General features: G+C 39.1%; 1 protein-coding gene across 1 annotated transcript in view; it reads right to left on the minus strand.

Annotated features, from left to right (window-relative positions):
• Positions 1-25,794, minus strand: part of LOC122790858 — a 1,163,840-nt gene that overhangs the window by 328,534 nt on the left and 809,512 nt on the right. The window contains exon 13 of the mRNA XM_044058512.1: positions 20,707-20,744. Within this exon, the coding sequence (XP_043914447.1) occupies positions 20,707-20,744 (38 nt within the window). The remainder of the gene's footprint in view (positions 1-20,706; positions 20,745-25,794) is intronic.

Raw genomic sequence — 25,794 nt, forward strand, 5'->3', positions numbered from 1 at the left:
ATGACAGACATCTGGTGTTGAGTAATACAGAGGCTAAAGATCATTAGTGACAAGAAGCTTGATGTCAGCAGCCAAACCCTGGACACTCAACTCTGAGGGAAATGATGTCAGCAACATTGAAAGGCAAAATCAACACCCTAAATGGCATGGCTGCTCTAAATTGGGGCAAACACCTCATCATCAATGATCGCAACACTAGTAATGCTAAGCTCCATCCACTAAGGAAACATGTCAGTGGGATTTGTCAATGTCAAAACAACTGGGGACAACAACACTGGAGCCTGCAAGCAACAGTTTATCAGCTTTGATGGGACTGGCAATGAACACAGGGACAGGTTGAGGAGGCATCCCGATGGAAGGAGGAATGGAATCTTTCTTGCAGCTTACAAACCAATGGGAGAAGAGGAGACATCCATATCTACGTGTACCTTTGCCACAGCCCTCATCACCTGTTTAGCCCAAGTTCACTGACAGAGGACCAAACTGACACGGATGAAAGATGGCTGGAGGTGCAAGAAACTTGGGTATGGCACAGAATATATATATGCAGCAAAAGCTCTGATGCTCCCTGAAGACAATTGTAAAAAGGTTATTACATTAATATTTCCAAATTCTGAAAAAAAAGACAGAAAACATAATATAGAAAATGGCTCTGTGGTTCATGTTGTCTGTGTGGAAAAAAGATTCAAGAAAGAAAAAAAAAAAACGTGCAAACAGTAGTAGTATTAGAGGGCATGAGAAAGATGATGAGGCAACCCAGCCAGCAGCAGAAGGGGGAAGAAAAAGAAATGACAAAAAGAGGCATTTGTTAAGATCAGAAAGATGAATACCAGACAGGAAACGTATATCAAAGAAAATTACCAAGTACTAGAAGATGCAACTGAGACTGTAAATAAACATTCCAGGTAATCCAAAACATTATTACAAGAAAATGAATGGAAAATGCCAAGGCTTCAGCATTGGAAGTGCACATGGCATTTATGGAAGCAGCATTAAGTTACCAAGAAAATAAGATCTGCAGGCACTCCTGAGAATAAGGAAGGAACAGTCTGCAAAAAATATATGGAAAAGCAGCTAGCAGAGTGGATTCAAATAGTGGGGGAAGAAATAATGGTGGAGTGACTCCTCAAAATGGCATGGGTTCCACGCAGCACACGACATAGTAGACCCCCATCAAACTGCCAGCTATTGCACATTTGCTCAGACAGAAAAAAATTTAATGCAATTCTGGAAACTGCGGCAACAGATCTACTGCGGGGAAGCCTAGATTCAAGTTGATCAGAACTTTTCAGCAGAAATCAGGTGTAAAATGACAACCTAAACCCCGATCCAAAGACTAGCAAAAGGTTAACATGCTTTACCTAGAATGATCAAATTAATGTGGACCGGGGGACCTAAAATATATCAAAGTCCCCCCAAAAAAGAATTGGAGAATGTGATACAGGAGTTATTGGTGAGGAACACGTGTCAAGACAAGACAGGAAAGAAGACACAAGAACAAGCAGCACTGAAAGAAACAGAGTCAGCAGCATGAGGAATTTTCCCATTGTCCAAAAAAAAAAAAACAGGCTCTGAAAGAAAATGCCGAGGTGATCATAATGTTGCAGGACCAGATGAGAGGAGGCAACCAATCAGACATTACGGAGACAGGAGAGACTGACACAATCACAATAAAATTATGTGACACCGTATAAAGTCTGTGGTAGGTAGAAGTCAGTTGTATTAAGTACACCTTTCAAAATGTTAAAAAAAAAAAAAAAAAAAAAACACACTGTGGAACACATCAAGGCTCACAAGACCAGAAAAAAATTTAAGCTGAATTACGGGAGGAGATAGAAGGGCAAAAGAAACTGAAGGAAAAAAAAATAAGTAAAGCAAGGGATAGAGGACATAGTAGTAGATTGTTTACATAAACAGAAATACCACACAAAAACAGCAGAAATACTCATATGGAATAGTATAAAACCAGAAAGCAACAGCAGAAGGACATATCATTTAGGGCACAGGAAAAGCTCATCATTGTTCAGTTCTTTGTCAACTTAACTGGCCTGAACTTCTCAACCTGTTAACATTAAACTAACTTACCTTCACCCGCAAAATCATTCACAACCTCAGCAACTGCCCTGCACTTTCGAGCCTGGTCCAACCACATGTCAATAGCAGGTCCCTTAGGTCTTCCGACAGGCTATTGCTAAAAGTAACCCAGTCTCACAACTACCATGTTGACTCCCTCTATTCAAATAAAACAGCTAAGACCTGCAATGCTCTTCCTCAGCACATCCAAAACATTCCCAGCTATTCTTCTTTTAAAATAAAATTAAAAGAATATCTCAACAACAACTGGCTCTGCCCCTGTAATTCTCCTGGATAATTCCTCTCTCCTAGTACTTCACAACTCTCTTCAACACCTTTAAACAGCTTATGCTTATCTCCAATGTTTTGAACTGATAAGTTTGCTCTCTGACAGATTAAGTACTCAGTTATCAATATCTCTGTATTATGCTATGCTCTGTTTGCTATCTAAATACTTTTGTTAGTTACATTTTGTAAATATATGTTATTTGATTAGTTTGCTCTGACAGTTTTTTTTAAGTACTCGGTTATCAATATCTCTGTATTATGTTATGCTCTATGTTTGCTATTTAAATAATGTTACTTTTTGTTAACATATGTTTTTAATGTCCAATTTACATCTTAATTGTTTTTTTGTTTCTGAAGCTTTTCTCCTCACGTCTTCGCTGAAAATGGGCTACTGGCCCTGTCGGACACTACCCGGTTAACAAATTCAAATAAATAAATAAAAGGTAAGGGGTGTAGCCCTGTACGAAAAGTACTGAAAAGAGATGTACTCAGAAGTAACAAAAGAAAAAGCAGGGGGCAGACAATTAAAAGGGCAAGGAAAGGAGCGAAAAATATTTTTATAACAGGTTATTGGGAAAAAACATGGGGGAGTGGGGGGGATACAGAACATACAGAGAATAAAGGGGAGAGGCAGAAGAACAGGTAAAGGAAGTAAGATGACAAAGGAAAGGCGATAAAGTGAAAGGATAAAGGAGGAAAACTTACATAAAAAGAAAGATTAGAAAGAGAACAAAGATGGAAAGAAAATGGAAGGGTTAACTACAGCACATGTGCACATAAACCTGTAAACTAAAAAAAAGTAGTAGTAGTAGTGATACCAAAAATAAGGAATATGGAGCAATGAAGTTTTAGTGAAGGACTGCAATACTGAGGGGGCAAAAAAGGGGAGAAAAGGTAGCCATCAGACAGGCAACAAGCAACACTGGATTAAAAAGGGAGACAATAATGGAAAAGGCAATACATTTACACAGGTATAAGCAGGGATGTAGAAACTGAAAGAGAATATAAAGGAAATGGGACTTCAAGAAAAGAGTTAAGAAAGAAACTAAGGAGGACACAAGAGGGTGCAGTACAGAAACTACTGCCTGCCGTAGTCAGCCTTAACATTTGAAGGGGATACAATGGATCAAGAAAGATCATAATGATCTTAATGCAAGTATGGTACCCAACATGCAGTTGAACACAGTTGCAGACTGTGTGTGTGTATATATATATATATATATACACACACACACACACACACATATATATACAACTGTGTGTGTGTGTGTAAACACACACAGGACATACTAAGCAATATACCAAGAAACAGATAACCTTTTACATGATCATGTCTGTTTCTTACTACATACAAAAACTGCAGTGTCATGTAATGTAAATCCATTGCTCACGTCTTTATAATAAAATCTTTCAGAAGGTCAAAATTTACCTAGCTAGATAAACGAATGCCACCTGTTGTGACTAGCACTGATGGATGGGACCCCAAAGATCCCACTCAAAGTCTTGACAATTATAATTATTTTGAAAAATAAAATTGTAACTGTATTTACAGCAAAAAGGCACTCTCCTAAGAGACTACTTCCAAAACTTTCTTGCAAGGGAACATCAGCAGCTGCATTCTTACCTTAGAAGGATGAACAGCATGTTATTTACTTGTTCTCAACATGAAGGAAGGGTGTTGGGAGGGTGACCTAATGGTTAAGGTGTGTGCCTAATAAACACAAGGTACAGGGTTTGAGTCTCACAAGGGATAACTGGCTAGGCTTAAAATGGCTTGCAAGTGCAGCTAGCCTAGTACTAATCTATGAACCTATGAATTTGAACAGCATGGAAAATATTTTTCTCTCACTTTCTAAAATGCGGACAACACTCTGTACTAAATGTATGTTAAGTAAGAATAACTGTCTCATTCAGTTACTGTAAATATCTCATCCAGTTATGCCATAATGCAGTCTGGTGCGAATGCTCATCTAGTGAGCCTCCTGGTATTAAATGATTGCCAATAAATTAGCAATTATTTTCCTAAGATTTGCAGGTCATCTTTTGGTGCCTCCTTGCCTTAACTGTACAGTGTTTGACCCTGCTACATTCTTCCCTTGAAGCATAACTGTTTGCAAAATTTACATTATTTACCTTTTCAAGGGGGTGATGGGTTCAAGTACTGCAGACACACAATTACTAGTAAAGACTTACTACTTGCAGTTTGTATGAAATATTAATGCTGGCCAGAAACACCTAGCCCATGAAGGTTCTCTCTCACCAAAATCTGGTGATTGACTTAAGACACAAGTCAGATGCATGCAAAATGTAATGGTAACAAGATCTGCCACACCATAACACAGATTGTTTTTCAACTTAGTGGGCACAACTGTCTTAATACTAATGACAGGCGTGTAGGCCACTGTCAGCATACTCTTCCATACTACTACTGGCCAACTGCCAAGAGCACAATCACAAACTTGAAGGGCACTTTACTAAAGGGAATTGAGATACAGCACAAATGCACTACTAAATTATTGCCATACAAGACCAAAACAGGTTTACTAAGGGTGTCAACCCCTGCAAACTGAAAAACATGTAAGCTTTTCCCAGAAGATTAAAATTAACAAAAAACTTTTAAGTGGTATCTTTATTTTAAAGTAGACTACTTTTACAATCCCTTACTAAATTGAAAGCATACTATTACTGTGAGACATCACACTGCATTAATTTTAAATAAAACTTTGCCGCTTTTGGTAACTGTCCAAGCAGAAGTGCTGCTTAATACATCCATACTGTTTCAGCTGGAATACCTGCAGTCGGATTTACAAATGACATTTTATAATCAAATATTTTCTAACTGTACAAATAATTAGATTACTTAACATGAGGTGATTTGTTACTGCTTTACAAGCATTAACATTTGAAACTATATTACATATATTCTTATACATCTTTACACTACCCACCATTAATTACCTCTGCAAATATGTCTCATTTTGTCTCTAGTACCTTCCATTAATTTAGTTTGTAAGCTACTCTTGTTATTACTGTCTTAGTCCACCCAACCAGAGTCTGAATCTAGGTTTCCAGTTAATTCTCCCATTTAACTTACTCCCAGAGTTACATCACACATTTGTTGACCTGTACTGTTATTAACTTGCCTATCAAAACAGCAGACAAAAAATGCTTGCCTAGTCCATTAATTAAGGTGCATAGCTTCAGGACAGTAAGGAACAGATACAGCCAAGCAATGGTAGTGGTTTCTTTAATTTGTCTTCCATAATGACTGCTTGCTGAGGTCTTATTATTAAAGGTATGCACAGCAGTTTAACATGAATAATGTCAAGAGTTAAAACAACTATTGTTTATGAAGTTTTATCTTGCACCTGAATGATAATGGTATCTGGCCATGCCCTCTCAAAAGCAAACACTGTACAGTGCTTTGCATCTCACCCATTCCCTTTGTTCAAGATCTTGTAGAACTTTTACTTCATTACCTATTAACATTATTGGAAAGTCTAGGACATTTCAACATTGTTGTCACTATCCTACTTTTTATTTGACAAAATGTTTTACTGTAAGAAACCAAAAATCTTAATGCCAACTTCTTTTCACATTTCTCTATGGCTTCTTAAGACTACATGCTAAGTGTTTCTGTAGGAAATTAAATATTAATGTCAAGATTCCTTCAACATCCTGCAGAATTTTTAACTAAACACTGGTTGTAACGTTTTCTTCAGCTACCTTCTTAAGCAATGTTTACAAACTGTGAAGAAAACAGCACTTGCTGAGAAAAATGACACAGATATAACACTGAATTAACATATCTGATATAGTGCACTAAATGCTCATGAATCATTGTCCTCTCTAGCTACATACTGTGTGAGGCATTACATTTCCTAATAAAGTCTGTGACACTCCCAATTAATCTTGAAAATCCTATCTGGTTATGGGACATACCATTAAAGTCACAGGTTTTGTAAATATATTATTTAATTCAAAATTAATCACAGACGTACACCACAGTCAAATGCCGCAAATGACATTAGAAAAATATTTCTAGACTAATTAGCAAGCATGAAACGAACAGCAAGATAAAAAAACAAGTTATTTATTCTTCTCTCTAGCGCCTCGGCCACAGTAAGCCTTCAAGGAGTAACACATAACACAGACAAAAGCATTTATATAGCATCAGCTATTAGCAGCAATCAAACAATTAAATCATTCACGTTAATTAAAATACAATTCAAACAAATTTAAAGTGCTTTTGGACAAATCAAATAACACTTCTCCAGCAACAATCTGTATTCAAGCCCCTAGGAATTAAAGTTTCATACTTCAAAATAAAAATAGTTTCTTTTTTTAACAGTGCATTCTTAATCAAATTCTCATTTAGTTCACCTATAATAATAATAGGTTTAATAAGGGGCCATTATGTATAAATAACTATAGGAATGATATTAAGAATCATAAAGAAGTAGATACGATATTTATGGTTTCTACATATATTTGTAGTGAGAATATTAAAAAATGTATCTTACATTTTTGGAATTTTTTAAAAAATTATCTTGAATTAAAGAGTTTAGTTGATAAAAAGTTAATGTTCTCTTATAGGAGGGGTAGAAATGTGAAGGATATGATAGTGTATACTAGATTTCATAAACCTGATGAAAAATTGCACTATCAAATTAAGAGTAGAGGGATGTTATCATGTGGGAAATGTAGTGTTTGCCCTTATATAATTAATTTTTTCCCTTACATAAATAATATTGAGTATAGATCTAATGGCCAGTATAGTTGTAGAACTGAGAGAGTGATATATGCTATTAGATGTGGCTGTAATAAGTTTTATATTGGCCATACGAAAAGAATGTTTAAGGTGAGACTATTAGAACATCTGAGGGATATTAGGGTAAAAAATTAGAGAGTCCCTTAGCTCAGCATTTTTATGAATGTCATGATGGTAAATGTGATAGTTTAACAGCAACTATTTTAGAACAGGTGTATAGCTGATGCTATATAAATGCTTTTGTCTGTGTTATGTGTTACTCCTTGAAGGCTTACTGTGGCCGAGGCGCTAGAGAGAAGAATAAATACAGAACCTTATTTTACATTGGCCTTGTTGTCTCTAATTAGCAAACATGGCATAAATCAATAAGAACTGAACAGTTTAACATTACATGATTTCCATAGTTTTCCTTAATTAGCCTAGACTCTAATGATCTTTAGCTGCATGTTGGATACTCTACTTGCATTATATAGCCATTAGCTGCACTTTAAACACAAGGGACATACTTAAATTCTAATTGTCAACTCCTCAGTAGACTAACTCTACACAAACAGATCCTCAACTTATTAACATAATCAACCTCCTATAATCTTCAAACCAAAATGTCAACCCTACGTAATTCAACTACAATATGCTACCTTATCTCTTAGCCGTACTCTTCCATTTTAACATATCAACCCTAATGCCCCATCAACTGTCACAAAACTTTTAACTCACTTCAAAGGGTGCCATTACAGAGCCCATGGCTACTCTTTTGACAATTATACCCACCAGACCTACTCCACTCTTTACAACTAACTCTCCATTTACTTTTAAAGAAGCACATTCTATTAAACAGATCACTATAGTAAACCTTGAACTAGAATCAGAGAGTGACTTTCTGTTCCATGTAACCAAATACTTGCACTGCACCAAACAAGGACAATAAGTACTGGCATACAGCCAAACCTACGTCCTTCAACCACAAATACCACTCAAAGCCCCATCCATCCAAACTCAACGAACAATGTATATGCCAGTTATTGTCCAACTACTGTATTTATTCTTGGTCTCGCTAAATCACAACAAACAAAACAAAACCAAATCAACTGAATCAGGCCTTAAGATAAAAAAAAAAATCTGCAATAAAATTAATGAGCTTCACGCCTGTTTTTAAATGTACCACTGCCACATATGGATTCTCATTGAAACATGGTTAAAATTAAAGATAAAGAAATATCTTCACCAGGATATAACATAAAAGAAATGACTGAAACACTAAATGTGCTCCTTAACATCTTAGAAATAGCAATGCACCCCCTAAAAAACAAAAATGTGACCCTGAAAAACTAATAGCCCATCATTCATGTAAGGTAATATGCACAATGGGTGTATACATACCACCATACAGAAACAATATTAATACCCCTGCAAACATACTCATCTGGATAAACATCAGTGTTAAGCAGGAAACCCTTTTCATTGACTTAAACATTGGTTGGTCTGATCAATATTTATCTATTTGGTCTAACTCAGGAAATTAAAGGTCAGACAAGATATGATAAAAAACCTCAGAGCAAATACTCTGGATTGTATACTATCAAGTAAAACTAAAACTAAAAAATAATACAGCTGGAATCCGCCTCCACCCCCAGATATACTAAGCTACCACCATCCAACTTTCATAATCAGAAACTTCTTAAAATCACCAAGGGTCAGCACCTAAATTCTTTAAATAAACTTACCAACTTCAACAAAGCCATTTTCATTGAGATCCTGACACTGCAACTAGACCCCACTAGATGATGTCGCCTCATACTTCAATACCACCTTTCAAGTTTTAAACCAACAGGTACTTCTGTGATACAACTAGGTCACAGTGATAACTGCACCCTGGCTAACACGGCAGAAAAAACAATTAATGAAAACTAGGGATAATGCATGGAATAACTGTCACAAAGACAAAACAATGCCCAGACTACTGACACTCAAGATATTTCAGTAAAAAACAGTGTTTTAGACAAAAAAAACATTACAACACAGCACACTTCAATAATCCCAAATAGCTGTGGAAACAATAAATCTAAAGCACATTACCAAAGCCACCCAGCATTCTTCCAAACAAAACTAATGTCACCATAGCTTGCAAATTCAATGAGCATGTTATAGCTACTGTCTTCTCAAATTTACTTACAGAATGAAGATGTATACCCCAACTGCAATTCTAATACAGGCAAATAACTTCTCATTTGAACCAGTCAATTACTACAAGAAAGAAATAATAGCACTTCTTTTGCAGCACATAATTTTCCAGCAGAACATCTCACATTAGGAGCAGATGGAATAAACTACCCAGTCCCTATGTTAATCAACAGGTCCTTACAAGAATTATATGCGCCAATGCTATGGACAACCTCTTACATCATACAAATACATAAAGGAGGCACCCTTCACTGATGTTTCAAATTATCAGCCAAAACAGAGTTATGGGTAAATGTTTGATACTATATTATGCCTTGTTCTCCTCATCAAGATCTCACAAGGATGAAGTAACTCCTCCACTGAATATTCCTCTAGTTCCCTCAACAGCTATACAAGAGCTGTGAAACAGAAGAACTCCTACTCTACTCATCTGCCAGTAAAAACAGGAGTGACAAAGAGTCAATTACTAGGACCTCTCATTTAATATAAATGACATACATAAGGCTATTAAACATGCAGCAATCATACCGTATGGCAAAGACAACTCTTACTTGTTCAGTCCCAACAGCCATCACTCAAGATTCATTCCTCTCCCCTCTATTGACACCTTGCTAGAATGATCCCAACAACTCCTGAATCTTCAAAAAACAAAATTAATCACATTCAACTCCAGTAACCTCCCATTAACTAGCGCTGCAATAAATATAACCTCATAGGAGGTTATTAGGCTAATGGCCCTGGGGCCCTTACAAGCCCAGCCAAGAGTTTATCCCCAAAAAAAGAAACCTCAGTCAGCACTTGTCATCCCTGTCAATGAGGGATACAGCTGGAACCTCTGGGACAAATGTGTGGTTTCCCATGCACTCATCAAGGCCGAGCTTGAAGAAGGTCAGCAAGGTACTCTGACGTGTATGGGAAGCCTATTCCAAAGAGGGGAGTAGTCTCTGGGAGAAAAATCTGCCTCTCCAGCAGGTTTTGTTGATGTTGCATATTAGATTCAGGCCTTTTGAGCAGGTAATGCATGAGGAGTTAGACTTATGGACATTGAGCATCTCTAGTAGGGCAGGGTCCGAGATTGCCTTGCAGGCAAGACACAGATCACCTCTGCGCAATCTTACGATACCAAGTAGAGAGAGAGTGATTTGAGCCTGTCCACATAAGACAGGTGTTGAAGACCATGGATTCTTTCTGTGACCTTTACAGCTGGTGCAGATGTTTGGAGAGATGCATACCAAACGGGGCAATATACTCAATTATTGGTCTAATGATGGAGGACTTTAGAGAGGTAATAACTTCCTTTTTCCTGGATGCAATCCCTTTACTTATGAGACAAACCAAATAAAAGGCTTTTCTGACCACTGCCGCTACATGATGGTTGAATGTGAGATTGTTATCAACCTGAGTACCCAGGTCTCTCACTACTGTTTTAGTGTGTTTAGGGGTTTGCCACTGATGTGGTTATCAGTATGGGCCGTGTTTCTGCCAAATGGTATGATACATTTTTTTTGGGTTTAGCTTGAGACCATGACTGGCACCAGTCATTAGTCTTGCAATATGTTAACATCATTTGGCAACCACCAAACTTAGTCATCCGCAAACTTTGTCAGCCACAGGCCTTCTGTCTCTCTGAGAAGTAAATGCCAAACAACAGGGGTCCCAGAACAGGTACCCGAGGAACTCCGCTAGTGACAGAGATCTGCTATCGAAGGTGGCGGTGCTTATTTTGACCTTGAGGGTCCTGTCAGTGAGACAGTTGGCCACCCACCTGATGAGATAGGGATTTACGCCAAGTTGTGTTAGCTTTTTGAAGACACCCAAGTGGGGGATTGAGTCAAAGGCCTTAGCCAAGTCAAGGTAAGCTGTATGTACTGACTTTCCCTCATCCAGGGCCTTGGTGACCGTCTCAAAGGAGTCAACCCAGGTTAAACAGGCAAGATCTACCCTTGATGAATCCGAACTGGGTGGGAGTCAAGTGCTTGAAGATTGCCTGCGTCCTTGTTTATGAGATCCATAAAATACGTTCCATGGGTTTACAGATCAGACTTGTCAAGCTAATGGGGTGATAGTTTCCTGGGTCAGTAGTGACACCACCTTTGTGCAAGGGGATGACAATGGGAGTTCTCCACTCTGCTGGAATAAAGCCTGTACTTAGGCTTGGTTGAACAGGGTGCTCAATGATGAAGCCAGTTCTTGCTGGAGATGGTGCAGAATACAACCTGGGATACTATCAGGTCCCACGGAAGTTGTGTTCTTTGCCTTGGATAGGGCCTTTAACACTTGATCTACTGAAATGTGAGGTGCAGGACAAGTATTGGGGATGTCGAACAGGCGTTTGGGGGACGGGGGGGTGAAGTTTGTGCTTAACCTATCTGCTAGCAGGTTGGCTAAGTCAACAGGATCAGTGTGATACTCCCATAGTATGCTCTTCCCTGGTGAGATCAGATTGTCGGACTGTCTTGTTCAAAGTTTCTATCCAACCCAACCCCCCAGCCTTAATCAAGCTAAAAAGCTGACTACAACCTCCTAATCAATGGTATCTGTAGCTTTACACACCCCCCGCCAGAGGATACAGAAAACTATTGTGAACAGTACGCCAATGCAGTATACACACACCTGAACAACTGCATGGACTCAGCCATACCCAAAAGAACTAAAACCTGCTCCTCAAGGAAACACAAACCTATTTGGTGGGCATCCTCTATCAGCATGCTTTACAACAAAAGAAGAAACTGTTGTCCAAAGGTAAAAAGGAACAAAATCCAGATTGGAAAAATTCCCTCCTTAGCCTCAACAAGCAAACTGGATCACTAGTGAAAACCTCCAAAACCAATTATGAATCAAAACTAGCCTCAGAAACAAAAGGAAACCACAAAGCCTTCTTCAGTTACGTCAGGAACCTTCATGGCAAAGCCCAGGTTTGTTCCGAATTAATACATCTAACATCAGAATAGAGAAAGTCACCCATATCACGTTACCAGGTGGCACCATAGATGAACATGACAAAAAACGTGATCAACATGTCAATACTGTTGCCTAAAAAAGCCACCACAAACTAAGGCTAGTTTTCAGTGCCAGGCCATATCTCACTGACCACAGAACTAAGTTAACTGCAACATGCCTCTTACTTCTAAGCCTGCTGTATGCATCTACAAGTTTCACAACTCTTCATATACTAATGAACAAGCTTGAACAATTCTATAATAAAATAAGTAAACTGGAGTCAGACCTCCCAAATTGAGCCCATCACTGCTTTCCCCTGCAGAACTTGAAATAGCTATAACTACCACACCAGATATTATATCTCATTACATCCGAGTGACGTCTCCAGGTGCATCTGCAGTTGCCTCCTACTGTGCCTCTAGGCGTCAAATATTGTTTGTTCATATTTGCATTAATAATTGCAAAACTATGCTACATACAAGGTATCAGAATATTTTATCTTGAAGCATACATGATGGAAAACACAATTGTATTGATGTTTGACCTATGTCAATGACTTTTTGTTAGAATTGTAAGATAACTTCATTTTTTAAAGGCTGAAGCCACGCCCACTCGGAGTTAAAGATACACACTCAAAAGAGCTGTACTGGAGGGAATTGAGATATACATAACTCATAGCTGCGCATCAAATATTCTACACTTTCTCTCAAACATTTCAACTGTCAGTAATATAATAAAATGGTAGAAAACCAAAAGGAACCTTTGATCAAATGATCAACACCCAACAATCCCAAAACTCCAGCAACTGACATAGGGACTCCTTGTATTCAGTAAGCACAGTTAAACTCTGGAACAGCATTCTTTTTACCATCAGACAACATTAAAGTTATGTAGTTACCAGAATGATATTTAGTTGGTCTTTGCCCATACACCATAACTGATTGACTGGTCATCAAAGTTGCACCTTCTCAGCAGCTATGAACCTAGTGCGAGTTCCTCCCATTCTCCATACTGCCTCTAAATTGCTTATCCCCTTCAGATTGAGTGCAGACAGTAGAACTAATGAAGAAAATACTAATTTCTGTCTCTGTTCAAGAAAACAACCTTTAGCATAAAAAGGGGAAATGGCACCTAATTAGCCAGTTTCCTAGGTTTCTGATGCTCCTCCAGGTTTCTGTGGACAATGATAATATGGAGGGGGGACTGGTGGGTAGGTTAGTTACAGACAATGTATTGATACAGTCCAACTAAATCTATCATTCTGGTGGGCACGTAGCTTTCGTATTTATTTAAGTCTTAACTGTTGGACCAATTCCCCAGTAGACATTGGGTGGTACTAAGACAAGATTCCTTTTAAAATGTTAGCTCCAAAGGAAGCTCTAGACTTTGAGACTGTATTTGGCAAGGTATGTATGGAAGACTATATCTGCTGCACATATATAATCCAGTGGTAAGTTTTTATGAGCAATGCTTGTGCTGACATTATGTGCTCTAGGTTAGCATAGTAATGACTTTCAATTAAACATATAGCAAAAAAAGAATGCAATCCAAAAGTCTCTAAATAAATATACTTTGGTTACCTTTTATCCTTTCTTACAGTGCAAAAAGGATATGAATAGTTGGTAATTTTTTGATACCCTTAGTTTTGGAAAAATCTGAGTTTTCAGACAATGCATCATCCTTTGTTGAAATACTGAAGGGAAAAACAAAGCAGGTTAACATACTGGTTTAGATTGAAATGTGAGGCTACTTTTGGCATAAAGGATGGATTAGTTCTTACAGTAACCCAATTCTTGGCTATATTAAAAAAAAAAGATGTATGGTAGCTTTGAGGATACGGTATGCAATTCTGATATTCTTGCTAAAGTGACGGCAACCAAGAGTAAAGTTTTCCAAAGCAAAGATTTTAGGTCTGTTGTGCAACCTAGCTCAAACAGCAGTGAGGAAATTCTTGTGGGGGTGAGATGCTGAAGGGGGGGGGGGGGTGTTACAGTAGAATGAAATTGTCCTTGCCTTGTAAAAGGCTAGAGAGAAAAAGCACTCGTGAAAAGAAGATGGCAGCCAAACGCATCATGAATAAGGAAAATCTGGATGCTAAATCTGTATCTTACCAAAAAGGATAAGAAGATAGAAAAAAGAGAGGAACTGTGAAATAGTCTACCTTTGTCCAGTTGCCCACACAGAAAACGCACAGCACCTACTTCTATAAATCTTCCTGGTTGCAAGCTTTTGAGAAGCTGTAATGAGTTGTACCACTCTGATGTGGGAACTCAGGGTCCCTATACATTACCAGAAATGGAGAAACCACGTAAGTTAGCTATAAGGAGTTGTGCCTAGGTGAGGTTGGCAAGATGGATGAGTAAGCAACTGGGGGTGCTGTGGCAGGAGGACAGATTTCCATATCAGGTCAGGCCAAAACAGGGTAAACATATCAGGTGCAGAGAGAGCACGTCTATGAGAATGACATTTGTTTTGCTTGGCTTTCTGTACAAACCTAAGAATGAGAGGTATTGGAGGGAATGCATACAGGAGTCCTGGGAGCCAAATGTGGACAATTGCATCTTTGAGTGTGTGCCCCTTATGAGGAAGAAGAGAAAAGTCAATGCTTTTTTTGGTGTTGAAGAGTGAGGAGGAGAAAGGACTGCAGCAAAGATTCCCTCAAAGATGGAACATCTTCCATGTTGCAGATATGTTTAAAGACCATTTGTGTGGAAGCTCAACTTGTCAGCGATGGCACTGGCTATCCACAGGATATACACTGCTATCAGAAACTGATGTGAAGATATGGCCCAATCTGAAACCCTCATTGCTCCTGGACAGAGTGAGCAGGATCTTGTTCCCCCTTGCTTGTTGATATACTACACCACTGTTATGTTGTATGACTGGAAAGATACTGCACCTTGGGGAAGGAGATCTTAGAAGGCTTACAGCACCGGGTAAATTGCCCTCATTTCCAATATACTTATGTGCAGCAGCGTCTCTGAGGTTGTCCACATCCCTTAGGTTGTCTGGTCTAAAACATGGTCTCTCGACCACAAAAGAGATGCAGCTATGGTCAGTGCGGTTGCTGGGAAAGGTGGTAAAAAGAGACAGCCTATCAAAAGATCACCTGGTTGTGTCTACCACAAGTACTTTAAATAAATCCTTGATAATATGTCTGAAATAGCATCTGTCATGTGACACCATTTAACCTTCAGTGTCCATTTTAAGCTTCTAATATAAAATCTTGCATAACTAATTGCTTGAATTGTGGCTGCCATCAAGTCTAGTGATCAGGACTATGGCTGCAGATGAGTAGGTACTCTAATATAAATTCTGTACCACTTTGTATTATTGGAAGTAATATGTCTGATCTGTATCAAGCAGACAGCCTGAAAATAAAAGATTTTGAGAGGATTCCACCAGAGATTTTACAACTTTGATGGTGGTCGCAATGGACGGGAACAATTGGAGCAAGTACTCCCTTGCTAGTATCAGTTGCACTTTTGTGGTGGCAGCAATGAGACAGTCATCTAGGCAAGTTACAATTTTGATTCTTAGTAATTACAAATGAACACCTTACTGTCACAATGGGCATGGTAAGCACCCGGGATACCTGAGGTGAGACCAAAGTGCAGAACTCTGAATTGGTAAAGACCGGCTCCCACTTGACAATGAAGTAATCTTCAGCACACAATGACAATTCTGAAGTGGAGGCAAGCATCCTCAAGATCCAAACAGCACATCCAATCTTCATCTTGCAAGCAGTGAAGAATGGACTGCACCATGACCATCTGGAAGGTTTCTTTCTTGACATGTTGACTTAGATGGTTGTGATCTAAAAATAGATGTGAGGTCCTGAGTCTTTTTGGGCACCAAGAAGAAAAATCTTAAATAGAATCTAGAACCCCTCTACTCTGGTGGGACCTTTTGGTTAGCAGGTTTGTTGCCTCCTGATCTGCCACCTTTGACTGGATGGAACTTTTTGAGGAGAAGGCCCATTCACTGGGTACTTTGAAAGGGTACAGTATGGCCTATAAATATTACCTACTTGGTGAACCATCATAACTTGTAACCACACACACAGTCAAGTACAAGGAGTCTCATCTCCCAACTGCCTCCAGAGCAGGACAGTCTGGTAACTTCCCAGGAATTGTACGGTCTACTCCCAAGGGAAGGACAGTGGAACTTCTGTTGTTGCTGACCAGTTCTGCCTCTGGAAACATGCCCATTTGAGAAATTCTCCTTGCCACAGAGTCTCCTATCATGTTGTTGTAGGGCTGTTGAGAATTCATATACCATATTTTTGGCTTTTCGATTCTTTGAAATGATCTCTGAGGGGCCAATAACCTGAACACACCCGCAACAGTGATTAGCTTGCCCTCCTTATGGAAATGCCTAATCTAGCAGAATGAGCTGCGTCTTCTGTGGCTTTATGGAGAAGACACAAGGACAACATTTTGCTGTATTCATAGCTGCCACCTGAAACAGCAGTGGCTTAAGGGTATTATAGAGAAGACACATGGACAGCATTTTACCGTATTCATAGCTGCCACCTGGAACAGCAATGGCTTAAGGGTATCTCCAGGGTGCAGCTATTTCAGTGTCTCTAGTGTTTTATCATTAGGAGACTCTGAAACTTGATTGTGTGCACCATTTAGTTCATAGCCCTAATGCAGAACATCCCAGATGGATAAACACACTTTCCTAGTCTGTTCACCATCCTCAAATCTTTATCTACAGGATGAATGGCCTGGGCATCCTCAAGTCTGGTGGATGATGGCACAACAGAGTTGACAAGTGGTCCCTTGCACCAATGTGACCTTATTCTTGGGGATGCAGAGCACACTATCCAGCTTTTGGGGAGTTACCTTAGCAATATCTGGTTTTAATGAAAAATACATATGTTGGTACTAGGCTATCAGCCCTAGGGCCTATACAAGCCTAGCCATAACAATTCCCTGGCTATTTCTTCCCACAATATTTACATCTACTGCTTGTGCTCGTCTGGATGCTTGCTCATTCAGTAAAACGTGAGCACTGCAACCACCTATACCAGTTCATTAATTATGCTTTAGCATTCTTTGGTACAGCCATTTACTGGCCTGATAATGAATAGCCATTATATCTAGGACTGCAAAAGTGTAAACATTGTTCCCAAATTCTAAAACTTTGAATATCATTCCAAATAGAATTTTTTTTCTGAGATTCTTCAATGGAAGACAGGTCAATGAAAACAAGTCATCAACTGAGTACCTGGACAGGAATCTATATGGTATCTGACTCAAAATGAACAACTCACTAATATATTTTTAAGAAGAAATAAGAACAATAAAAGGTTTAGACTCAGGAAGCTTAGTAAGTTTGTTACATCTGCTTTTTGATGGCATTAGTTTAGAAGTCCACTTAAAATGTTTTGTGGTTTACAGCATTCTTAGAAAATAATCGTCTGGGAGCAGAAACAAAAGATAGTGTCCTGAATCCTCAGAATTTGTATTTAATCCAAAGCGAGAGCCAAAGTGATGAGAATAGGCAAACGACTCAAGCTTTCACCATCTTCAGGGTCAGATGAGGAAGCCATCCTTTTACCTATACTTAAGTCAATCAGATCCTTAAGGTGGAGGGGCTGAAGTTGCTAATACATGTGACCCACACTGTACTAAACTGAAAAGTTCCAATGAAGAAGTTCTATAATCAAATGCAAGCGATATTGCAAATACCACGGCAACCAGCATCCAATCCTCAGAAATTCCATCAGGTATCTGGAAATAAGTTGCGTTTACAGGAACATGTTAGAGATATAAAGAATAGGAAACCTGAAAGCCGTTTGGCCCAACATTTTTTGCATTATCATAATGGTGATCCTGAAGGCCGACAGGGTACAATTTTGGAAAGGGTAGAAAAATGTAATGAATTTGCTGATGTTAAGAAGAAGCTTCTGTACAAAGAAGCACTTCTCATTTTAAAATACGGTGCATTAGTCCCTGTGGTTAAATATGGGATGTTATTGGAAAGTTTTAATATAATTTTAAATTGTTTAAATTGGCTAACTGGATAATTAGATGAATGTGTTGAGTGATTACTTGTATTGTATAAGATGTGTGGTTTTGTGCTGATTTTTTACTCCATTGAAGGCAATGCAGTGCCGAGGCACCAGAGATTTAATAAATTACTCTGTTTTGTCTTGGACGCTGGTTGGTTGTATTTTATTTTATTTTGTCCCCTTCTTGCGTTTTGTGCCACTGTTGATCTGGAAATGATAAGCCTACTTCCCCATACTACAGCCAAAATTGATACTGTGTCTGCAGTACTAATGGCTGATCCCCAAACATCCCAAGTACAGCTGAAAACTCATCCAACAAGGGATGACAAGAAACCTATTAAGTCTGTGGAACTACTACTGGAAGGGAAACGGGCAAAGGACTCAATACCTGGAATAAGATGTATGCAACAGAAGTTGCTTTCTTTACTACTTATAAATGTGTAGGTGCCACTGCAGTTCTCCCAACTGGCAGTGAAACAAGTTGCCATATCATTGCTTTCTTTTCAACAACTAGCAGGTGAGGCCAGTGGGATAACAGCAGACTTCAAACAATTAAACTCATGTGCAGTGCGTGAATAAACTGACACCCCTCCGACCAAATGAAGAGTAGTCTCATTCAAAATGACAGGCCTGTGCCCACTAGTCACCAGCATCTGACACACAGAATCAACTGAAAGTATCACAGTATGTTCTCTGCACACTGCACATGCAAGAATGAAACATTATCAGAGACCCTAAACAGAGTCCCATTGAAGACCATCTGAATATTGGCCCAAAGAGGGTCTCACACTCACCCTACCATGACAAACAAATGAGTGGAGGATTTTATTGCTTTGGGGAGGGAAATAATGGATGTAGGAAGGTGCTATAGTTGGTGGAATTAGATGGCTGGCAGGTAAACAGAAAAAAACTGCAAAAGATACCTACATACAAAAACAACACAGTATACATTTTGTTGCTTTTTCAATTTTATGTCCAGAGCACTTCAATGTTTCATCTCTACCCAAGGAGATTTAGAAAAGTACTTCATTTAGACAACACACTTTCGGATAATAACAACAACATCAGCAGGCAGAGGAGTAGGACCACCAACATTCTGAGCCCAAGAAAAGCCTGCAAAACTTCTTGCTAATGCTTTCTTATTGAAAGTGAAACAATTGATGAAATTATCAGTGTTATATTCCTTGTCTAAAACAAAGAAGACATTTAAAGATGGCAATTTAATATTTACTGACTGTTCTTATTTACCTAAGCAATGAAATTAGGGAAAGACTTTCTGGTGGAGGTTTATGGAGAAAAAATACAAAACTAGCAAAATATATAAACGTTAGAGTACAAAACATTAGCATACAGTACTTAAAACTGAAAGTCATTTGGTTACAAAGTTAAGCTGTAATATTACAACATACACAATTTAAAACATTTTTGAAATTACTTCTTTAAATGTCACACTCGTTGAAATCTAGATTAGTTGGATGTGCTTCATAATCAAAACACATGAAACATAGTAAATAATGATATACATAAAGACATCGTTACAAGGTAGTACTAATTGATGTTACCCGACAGACAGTTTTGGCACAGATGTCTTGAAGTACTACCTTACATACACAAACAGACTTGCCCTTTGACATTGTAAGCAGGCAGAGGATAAACTAGTTAGTGATGTTTCAAGTTCCATCAAAGGCAGGCTCATTTTAATTTTATCTAAATAAGATATGCTAGGTGTTACTAAGATTACAGGCTTGATCCCTTAAGTGGTTAGGGGAAATTCATGCCTGTAGCTCTACTTGTTGGTGAATTATTTGAGGAATAGCAATAGAAAAGTAGCAAACTACGTATATTAAATTGAAATATGTATTACTGAAACAAAGGATGCAAAATAAATCGCCACTGAACAATGCTAACAATCAAAGTCTAAAATTCCACTACTTATTCTTGTAGCAAAGTAGTACAACTATAAATTGGAACAGCCTTCTAAGCTCAATAATCAAGACCAAGCCCCAACTAACATTTTTAAATATTTTTCTTATTTGCTTAAAGTTTACAGATTTACATACATTGCATTTTTAAGAACATGAATACTAGAACTCAAACATCTTTCTTTACTCAGAGACTGCAAATCCTTCATGATTTAGCAAAATTCTGCAAAACCAGGGATAGTTAAGTGTGGTTCAAGCGGCAGAAACATGGCTGTATTATGCACTCAGTTCTACAGCCAAGGTGCTCTTAATGGCCAGGTGCAAGACTACACCACTATTCCCCTAGAAATGTCCAATGAAAGATTAGGCAAGGGGATTGATGGTCAGCCTCCACCCAATTGTACATTCATTGTACTCATTTTCTACAGCAAGCAACAAACTTCACAAATACATTTCTTTATACAGCATCTCACAGAAATGCTAAGGGACAATAACAAAATTAGACTTACCTTGTATGTTGTGAATTAGAGGGGTCTGTGGAGGCATCCTGAAACAAATTAAGGAATTGTATTACTCAGAGGATGGGCAAAATGTGCAAGCAATTTCATCCTTAACTGCCATGTGTTAGTTCCTTGTGATAAAATATAATAATTTGCCTCCCAAACTAGAATTCTGTAGTAATCCAAAATGGTCTAAAACAAATGCCATTTTACATTCGCTTACCCATTACTAAGAACACTTTATCCTGTATACACAAATGCAGTCCCTAAGCACAGGTTGTGTGCCACCTCTGTGTTACTGGGTACTAGTTTATGCTGATTATCAGCTGATAGTGAGTTAGAATCCAAACACTAGTTAGTGACATTACTGCACACACCATATTCTAACAGTGATAAAGGCTTTCATCATAAACTAATGTTATGTATTTGTCATAATGTTGGATCCTTATGATCCCTAGCCTGTACTCTGCCTTAAGGAAAGTTAACCAATGCATATCAGATCCTGCAGTTTTAATGCTTCAAGAAATGCTCAAGCTTGAGCTCTTCCCTACTCATCCTGCATCTGTCTTCCTTCCTGCCTCAGATAAACTTTGTTACTTACTCTCAAAGTGGAAAATGTGCAATTTAAATATTGGAAGGATACAATGAACATCAGATAAGCCTTAAAGACAGGTCTACTAGTTCCATACAGATAACAAATGGTGACAATCTAGAAGGGAAGGAGAGCTGGTTTTTTTGAAGTGGATGGATTAGAGATGACAAGGATCCAATCAGTTGAGCAAATAACTTCTGTATCCTGTGTGATCAGATCCATCCATTTTGACTTATGGGACAGGATTCCAAAATACCCATTTTCCCTGATGGAATCATGACCCTTGAAGATAGTAGCTCCAAAGGAAGATCTAGATTTAGAGATACTGTTCAACGTTTAGTGCTTACAAAGGGTATAGAACGGAGCAAGTTGCTGCTGTGCAAATGTCATTAACTCAAGTACTTCTGAAGAGGGCAGTACACTCTGCTATCAACATAGGTGAGTGAGCCTTTGACTTCTCTGCTCTTTGACTGGTAAGCAAGGGTTATGCATTCTGAAAGCCATCTGAACAAAGTTGTCTTAGATAGCTTATGCCCAGTCTAGAAGGTGAGAAAGAAAAAATTGCTGAAAATCTTTCCTGACAGGTTGTGTGTGGTGCAGAGAGATTCATAATTGCCAGTGGAAATCCAAGGCATAAAGAATAAATTACCTTTTATTACATTTAAGAAATTCTGAAAGCTGAATGGATTTGTGATGCCCGTGCCCTGGCCCACAACCAAGGAGCCTCAATCCTCAACCCTAACACCAGTGAGGGGTGTCTCATATAAGAGGAAAGAATAACAAATACACACAGTAAAGTGCAAGTTCCCTTAAGAGCACACAGAGATCACAGTCAGTCTGGGGCTGGTCGCTCCCTTGCTCTCCAGGTCCCCAATAAGACTCCCTACTGGCACAGCTATAGGGTCCAGCTCTCAGCCTTGTGGGCAAGCTAAAACCTCCAGCACCATCTCTGTCTAACCAGTGCTTCGTGTCCCTGTCCAAGTAGCTGACGCACACTTTGAGAAGAGTTTATACAACCACACAGACACTCCTGGGGAAGGCTGGCACAGGGTCTCCAGCTGTGCCCCTTTCCTAGACTATATGGTAGTATCAGCTGCCACCACCCACTAATATTTATCAACTACTCAAAGGCCCTTAAAAGGGTGTCCAATTATTACTGTGAAATATTATTATCCAACTGGTAGTATAACTAAACAGTTGAAGCTTATTAGAGTGACTTGGTACAGGATCACTATATACATGCAATGTACTCTTAGAGCTTAACATCTCTCTCCACAAAACAGCCACAGTTGAAAGGTTTTAAAATATTTAATAATAATAAAACCACAAGGCAATACTTTTTACTACACAGTGCTAGTCAAGAGTCAGAGATCAGAGAAATACTTAAAATAATTCAGTAGTACAGTTCTGACATCACAGAAAAACACAGCCTAATCTTTCTAGCTATTTCTAAGAGAAAACACAAGTCTAAGATAAACTTACATGCAGAGTAAGACAGTGCTGATGAGTTGAGACAAAAATGCTTAATTCTCTCTGTTTTTAAAATCACATTCCTGGTTCATATTACATCATTCGTCACACTTCCCTGGGTTCCCAGGGTAACAGAAACATTTACATTCTTCACCTCTGGCCAGAAACCAGACCAATAAAGGACATTTATGCAAGCAAATTCTGGCCATTAAAACAATAGCAAAGATTCCTTCACCTAGGCAGGCTGGAGCCAACTTTAAAGATCAAAGGCAGTCATAAAATGCTTGACTTAGCTTCCTTACAGCAGAGTGCACTGTTGTTACATTTTTTCCAGTTCCACATGTAACACTATTTTACCCTTTAAGACAACAAGCATGTGGCTTACACTGATATTTATTTACAAATGACAGAATTATCTATAAAATTCTATATGGCTAGGCTGGCAGCCTTCACAAGATTGGTAAAGGTTGAGATGCTGAAGCCATTTTGGGGATGAAAAATGGGTTAGGTATGAGAGAGACTATGAAAAATCTGATAATGGGCAAGGAGGGCAGTGTGTTCAACTCTGATATTCCTCTAGCTGAGGTAACTTCAACCAAGAGTAATGTCTTCCATGACAGGAACTTCAACTCAATGGAGAAGGCTGGTTCAAAGGGAGGGTGAGTCAATGTCTCCAACAATGGAAGAAAAAAATTAATAAAGGCCACATTCGTCCACTAACAGAAAACACAGACCCTGGATTACAGATGTGATACAATACCTTTTATTGGACCAACACAAGTTTTGCAATTGCTTAAGTTTTTGAACTGGCATGAGCCCTTCATTGGGCATTAAGAATAGAACACCCATGGGACAGGTGTGGTCGAAGAGTAAGGCACAGACATTATAGTGATAGACTTCTAACCAGAAGCATAGATACCTCCTGGACTCCTTGACAATTTTTATGTGAAAGTATGTACAGAACCATCCAGTCATTTACCTGAACTCAATGTAAAATGGCCTGCACTGTGACCATTTGGAATCTTCTTCTTTCTGCTGTTCCCATTAGAGGTCGCCACAGCCAGGAGCGGCCTTAAATCAACCGTTGCCCTAGGCAAAAGGGCGCCATGGCACCCCCCACCACACCACCCAGTGCCCCCCATCCTGGTCTACCTACGCCAAATAAATAATGGAAAAGTGCCCCTACTACAGCGGCGCTCTAGGCAGCCACCTAGTTGGCCTATGCCTAAGGCTGGCTATGGCCACAGCGGCTCATCTGTTTCCATTTCTTCCTGTCCTCTGCATCTTGCTCTGTCACACCAACCACCTGCATGTCCTCTCTCATCACATCCATAAACCTTATCTTAGGCCTTCCTCTTTTCCTCTTACTTGGCTGCTTCATCCTTAGCATCCTTTTCCCAATATACCCAGCATCCCTCCTCAGCACATGTCCATACCCAAGCAATTTCACCTCTCTGGCTTTGCCTCCAAACCGTCCAACCTGGGCATGTGACGCCCATGCCCTGGCCCTCAATCCTCACCACTAACACCAGAGAGGACGTCTCGTATATGAGGAAAGGATAACAAATACACACAGTAAAGTGCAATTTCCCTTAAGAACACACAGAGATCACAGTCAGTCTAGGGCTGGTCGCTCCCTTGCTCCACAGGTCCCAAATAAGACTCCCCATTGGCACAGCTATAGGGTCCAGATCTCAGCCTAGCTGGAAAGCTAACCTCCAGCACCATCTCTGTCCAACCATTGCTTCGTGTCCCGGCCCAAGTAACTGACACACACACACACTTTGAGATAAGTATTTATACAACTTCACAGACACTCCTGGGAAAGGCTGACACAGATTCTCCAGCTGTGCCCCTTTACCCAGACTATACAGTAGTAATTACTGCCACCACCAGCTAACAATTATCAGCTACCCAAAGGCCCTTAAAAGGGTGTCCAATTATTACTGTGCAATATTATCCAATAGTACTGTAACTTAAGTAATCAAGGCTTATTGGAAGGGCTTATTACAGGATCACTTATAAGCATGCAATGTACTCTAGAGCTTAATTTATCTCTACATAAACCAGCCACAGTTAAAAGGTTTTAAAATATTTAATAATAAATAATTAAAACCACAAGACAATACTACTACACCACAATGCTGTTCAGAGATCACACAGTTCTGACATAACAGAAAAAAACACAGTCTAATCTTTAGAGTCCTAGCTATTTCTACAAGACAACACATTTCTAAGATAACTTACTTAAGACAACAGGCAGTGCTGTAGGTTGGATATAAAAACAAAAATGCTCTATCATCTCTGGTTCTCAATGTTTAAATTAAAACGGCAGTTCTGCCAAACATAACTTTTAGTTATGTACTCACCATAACTTTAGATGTTTGGGATCCATCTCGCCTACATTCTGTACTGATGGGTTTGGAGCCGATCCCTCGGCTCCGACTCGGCACGCGTATGCTATAGAGCGAGGCCTCTTATTGGCTGAGCTATCTTTATCCCAGGATGCACCACCACTAATCCCCCAGATCTTGTTTGTCCGCATTCATGCATACATGCACAACTTGTTTATATAACATTGTTAGATGTTTCAAGATGAAACAACAGGATTCGGACCTTCTGATATCCTCTGATCTCCAAGGAAGGGGGAAGGAGGGTGGGTTATTAGAATGTAGCGAGATGGATCCCAAACATCTAAAGTTATGGTGAGTACATAACTAAAAGATGTTATGTGATCCTATCTCGCCTACATTCTGTACTGATGGGACAGCGTCCCTAGCACCTAAATCCCAGGTGGCTCATTGGAAAACACTCCTGAGCACTGTGGAACCAAATGAAGCTCGTCCTCTAGATGCCACATCTAATTTGTAGTGTAAAATAAAGGTGTGCGGGGAAGACCATGTAGCCGCAGCACAAATGTCACTAATAGCAAGCTTAGAATGAAATGCTATCGAAGTAGCCATAGCCCTTGTAGAATGAGCTTTGACAGAGGCGGTAAGCTCTTTGTTAGAATAAAAATAAGCTTGAGTAATACA

Source organism: Protopterus annectens, chromosome 1.part2 (genome assembly GCF_019279795.1).
Source record: "Protopterus annectens isolate FY-2018-M chromosome 1.part2, PAN1.0, whole genome shotgun sequence".
Classification (NCBI taxonomy): domain Eukaryota; kingdom Metazoa; phylum Chordata; order Ceratodontiformes; family Protopteridae; genus Protopterus; species Protopterus annectens.